The sequence below is a fragment of the Octopus bimaculoides genome, chromosome 5 (genome assembly GCF_001194135.2).
Source record: "Octopus bimaculoides isolate UCB-OBI-ISO-001 chromosome 5, ASM119413v2, whole genome shotgun sequence".
Classification (NCBI taxonomy): Eukaryota; Metazoa; Mollusca; class Cephalopoda; order Octopoda; family Octopodidae; genus Octopus; species Octopus bimaculoides.
This window is the reverse complement of record NC_068985.1, coordinates 105928201-105933477: the sequence shown is the minus strand read 5'-3', so window position 1 is coordinate 105933477 and position 5277 is coordinate 105928201. Positions and strand designations below refer to the sequence as shown.

Below are 5277 nucleotides of genomic sequence, written 5' to 3'. Positions count from 1 at the left end.
TATATATATATATATATATATATATATATATATATATATATATATATATGCATATGTATATATATATGCATATGTATATATAAGTGTTATAATATCCTAACTTATATTATTATTACTATTATTAATAACCGTGTGAACAGCCATGCTACATGGCAATGAAACATGGGCCATGACTGCTGAGGACATCCGCTGGATGTGTAATGTCAGTGTGCATGCACAACAGAGTGTAAGCATCCTGAGAGAAAAGTTGGATTTAAGAAGCATCAGATGTAGTGTGCAAGAGAGACAACTGCGCTGGTATGGGTCATGTGTTGCGAATGAACGAGGACAGCTGTGTGAAAAAGTGTCATGCAGTGTCACTCAATCTAGGAATCAAAACCTCAACCTTGCAATCCTGGTGTTCAACACTCTAACAACTAAGCCATGTGCCTCCACAGGGGTTACCTTGTAACTTGTAAGACTAACAGGAAAAATGGAAGGGTGGATGATGACATAAACTGAGCTTAAATCAAGATGTTAAGATGAGTCAACCCTTTAGCATTCAGATTATTCTGTCAAATGTAATGCTTATTAAACTCACATTGTTTTGGATTAAACATGTATTATCATGTAGCTTCAAGATTCCGATGATGCAATTGTTTATTTTTAAGAATGACATTGTAGGTTTGTTGTGAGAGGCTGGATATGGCCAATTTGAACATGGCCAGATATGGCAGGTTTAAATGCTAAAGGGTTAAAGTATGATGGGAAGAACAGATTTATTGTCGTCAGAAGGTGGTAAAGGAGGGGTAACAGAAGAGACAGTGCTGGATGGGGAGTAATGGAAGAGAAATAAGTGTGTGTGTGTGTGTGTGAGAGAGAGAGACAGACAGACAGACAGATGGACAGTGAATGATAAAGGTGAGCGTGATGAGATGAGTAGGGAACAATCTATTGTTATCCCACATTATATGGGTGAATATGAGCGGGTGGTGGAGGGAGCAGTGTGCAATAGAAAGAGAAAGGTAAGAGGATGTTGAGGATGCAGTGAGGCTGTAGGGGAGGGGATCAGTGAAAGAGGAAGAACAAGAAGATTACAGAGGCAGGAGGAGAGATAGATGAGTGTCAAGATGGCAAAGAAGCCATGGGGAAGTGCAGGCCACAGAGTGTCAAAGAGGCAACAAGGACAGAGGATGAAAGCAATGAAAACATCCAGTCACCATCATTACTTTTGTTTCCATGTTCTCTTTGTCATGCTTATGTATGCACACACACGCGTATATGTTTAGACATACACATCATCATATCATCATCATCATCATCGTTCAACGTCTGCTTTCCATGCTAGCACATATGTATATATATTTAGATGTAAATGATCTTTCTTCCTTTCTTCTCTGACAACTCACTGTAGTTTGTATGGGAAACACCAGTAATGGAATTGTGAAGCGAGGCAAGTTTACTCGGGATACTTGTGCCAAAGCCTGTGATTCAGAAACGACAATCAAATGCAAATTCTTCAACTTTGACAAGCAATCAGGGAAGTGTTACCTGTCCTCCACCATTCACCTTAATATGCAAGTTTCGGGCAGATCAAGAGACAAAAGTGCAGGAGGTAGATATGACCTAAAACTTTTCTGTATTTTCAATTGACGCTAGGGTGATGGCTTACTTTGAAAGAATTCATGCATGCACACACACATGCACACATACATGCATGCATGAACATGAATGAACACATGCATGCGCATCTGTGTGGTTAAGAAGTTTGCTTCCCAGCCATGTGATTTTAGGTTAAGTCCCACAACATGGAACCATGGGCAAGTATTTTCTACTATACCTCCAGGCTGACCTCACTTCTAAATAATGCATACATAAACATACATACATCTAAACACATAAACGCACTAATATTTTTGTTGTTGATATTGTAGCTGTTTAATCCAATTTGGCTCTGATAGAAAATATCTATAATGAAGGGCATTCTAACCCTGGCAGTCTATCTGTGATATGTGCAGCATGATGAAAACCATTCTGCATGAACTTTTCCAGTGTCTAGGTATTAATGAGTTAAAAAGTTATGCCAAACAGTTGTTGTTGTGTGTTGGACAAATCTAGCGGTCAATTGAATCCATCATGAATATTGCCCCACTGTCCTCCTTTAACTCTTTAGCATTTGTATTACACTGTCATATGTAATGTTCATTTATTCACATTGTTTTGAATTATGTATTATCTTGTAGGGTCAAGATTTTGACAATATGATTGATTATTTTTAGACTGGCATTGTAGAGTATGTGTGAGAGGCCAGATCTGGCTAGTTTAAACATAAAACAGGTTTGGGCTAGATATGGCCAATTCAAATGTTAAAGGGTTAATTTGGAAGGGTAGATAGTTTTCCTTTGTCTGATGACCATGGCGAAAGAGGTTGTGAGGTAGATGAGACTGAAACAATTGAAGACAGGCTCTTTCTCCTTCAGTGAAGTCCTCATTGATTTTTTCAAGTTCCATTTTGAAAGGGGCATGTGGGTGAAGTTGGAGATTTTCTTCTCCAGGAAATTTGCTAATAGGTTGGAGACATTAAAAATGGTAAGAATGAATGAATCTGCTCAGAGTAGGAAAGGGTACCTGCTCGTGGTGCTCAGGGTGATATTGATTTGTGGAGCTCCTTGGCTGATCCTTGTTAGAGATTCTCATACATCAGGAGGATTGTGTCATCCTTTTTATCTCATTCAGTTTTTTTCTCCCCTTATATGATTTCTATGTAAACCCCAACACTTTATTTAACCTGGTTTCATAATGTCCTCTTCATTCAATGCACTGTGACAGAAAACAAAAAGAAATCTTTATTGTTCATAATAGTATTGTAATATCAGACTTGTGGTATACCTCTTACTTTTGTTAAACTTTAAGGTCTGCCTCTAGGAATTTCTTCTTTCCAGTTGAATTCATTGCAAGTAAGAAATATCTGCTGTTTTAATAAATTTTTTTTCTCAACATGTAAATTAAAAAAAAAAAGAAACAAAAATATTTGCTAACAGAATGATGATTGAATTGTAGGTTTTATTGTTGGGTCTGTTTATGATGATGATGATGATGTTTAGCACCAGGTCAACTTTAGACTGTAACCAAAGGTATTCTTGTAGTGACCACCCTGTCTTTTTAGAGGAATACAGGACTACATTATTTAGTGTGTCTTTTCCTGTTTTAGATGGTAGGATGTAAGAAAAGAGTTGGTTGCTATTTCTAGCAGATTCAGCGACCGCATAAAGGCCTTTCTTGTTGACTTGTTTCTAATGATGATGATTATGATGAATATGGTGCTTATTATAACAATGTGGTTGAAGGTGATGATGAAAACAATGTTGATGATGGCAATAATGTTGAATATGAAAATAATGTTGATAATGATGATAATAATATTTGGGGGATAATGTTTTATGTTGCACTGCATTTAATCCATGTTATTGTTTGGCCTTTATTAGCAGCCATAGATGTCACTACCGAAACTAAAGACTACAATAAGTTGTACAAAGGAATGAGTGAGGGCACCCAGCGTAAACTTGAAGCTCTGCAGAGTAAAGTCAATCAGCTGAGAGAAGACATAGAAGATTTTGATGTAAGGACACTTTTTTGTTGTTGTTTTGACCTAGGCTTTCGTTGATCCAGCAGAACTATGATTAAAAGGAGTCTAGCATCTTTTATATAGATATAGTGTCAAAGATGCAGGTTTGACTGTGAGATGGATGTGTGGCTATACAGCTAAGAAGTTTGCTTCCTGACCATGTGGTTTGGGGTTCAATCCTACTGTGCAACACTTTGGGCAAGTGTCTTTTACTATAGCCTTGTGAGTGGATTAGGTAGATGATAAAGTGTGGGTTGGAGAGAGTCTTATGGTTGCATGCTGTTGATTTAAGAAACAAGAGGTGGATGTAAAGTTAAAACAAAGCAACATGAAATTCTCATGTTCTACTCTTAAGAGACAGGGACTGTTGCTGATTGTATGTGTGTGTATATATGTGATCCATTGACCTCCTAGCTGGTTGTCCTATTCCCTATCTACTAAACCACTCACATTTCATGATTATGACTGATACAAGAATATTTTTACATTCTCCTCCTCCTTTCTCTTTTAATAATTTTCTTCCATTTTATTCTCCTTGAAAGGAAATTCGACAAAAGGTCAGTGAGATGCGATTGGAGGCTGAGAAGGCATCAAAGACAAAATCTCAAATAATCGATGAGCTACAAAACAGTAAAGTGCAGCAAGAAATGGAGATGAACAAACTGAACCGAAAAGTAGAGAGCCTCATTTTGAACATGGAAAAAACAATGGCTGATGTTGCAGCCTTCAAGAAGACTCAGTTCAATTTTGAAAAGAAACAATCACAGATCAAACATATGTTAAGTGATCTGACTGCACAGATTGAAAACATCCAAGATAAGACATCTGTAATTCCAGTAGAATTGAAAAATGTAAAAATAGAATCCGATAATTTGAGCAAGGGCTTGGCTGAGATTAACATGCGAGACAAAACGCTGCAACATAACTTGGAAACTATCAAACAAGAAGTTTTGTATGCACGTCAGAAGGTATAAAATATTTTCCTTATTTTTAGGTACAACTTAGTAGCAATGATATAATAGCTGTTATTTTTTGGCTAACTTTGACCAGCTCTGCTTGAGCTAACTTATAACTCAAATTTAACTGATCAAGAGATCCATTTCACTGGTATTTCTACAAAAGGTTAGTCTTTTTTCTACTTTATTTGATTCATGGAGCATGATGTTTTGAAGTTTAGGAGCTAAAAACATGTGGTTTGACACTTGTAACTCTTTTGATACTAACCTGCTTGGGACTGTTCTTGGTTTTAGGATACAAACTTCTTACTTTAACCCTTTAGCACTTAAACCAGTCATATCCAGCCAAAATAACTTACCTGTATTATTTTCAAACTGGCCAGATCTGGCCTCTCTCACCTACCTACAATATTATTCTAAAGATAAGCAATCACATCATCGATATGTCAAAGATACAAGATAATACCTGATTAATTCAAACCAATTGCGCTGGTATGGACATGTGGTGAGAATGGAGGAGGATAGCTGCGTGAAAAAGTGCCACACCCTAACAGTTGAGGGAACCCGTGGAAGAGGTAGGCCCAGGAAGACCTGGGCTGAGGTGGTGAGGCAAGACCTTCGTACATTGGGCCTCACCGAGGCGATGACTACGGACCGAGACCTTTGGAAATGGGCTGTGCGTGAGAAGACCCGGCAAGCCAAGTAAGATCGTTGCCA

General features: G+C 37.7%; 1 protein-coding gene across 3 annotated transcripts in view; it reads left to right on the top strand.

The window, feature by feature from the left end:
• LOC106881103 (myosin-9) overlaps positions 1–5277 on the top strand; it is a 28291-nt gene that overhangs the window by 8977 nt on the left and 14037 nt on the right. For 2 of the 3 annotated variants that reach the window (XM_014931335.2, XM_014931334.2), the window contains exons 2-4: positions 1394–1594; positions 3465–3598; positions 4147–4572. In XM_014931335.2, coding sequence (XP_014786821.1) covers positions 1394–1594; positions 3465–3598; positions 4147–4572 — 761 coding nt within the window. The remainder of the gene's footprint in view (positions 1–1393; positions 1595–3464; positions 3599–4146; positions 4573–5277) is intronic. The other variant, XM_014931336.2, reaches the window with a different exon arrangement.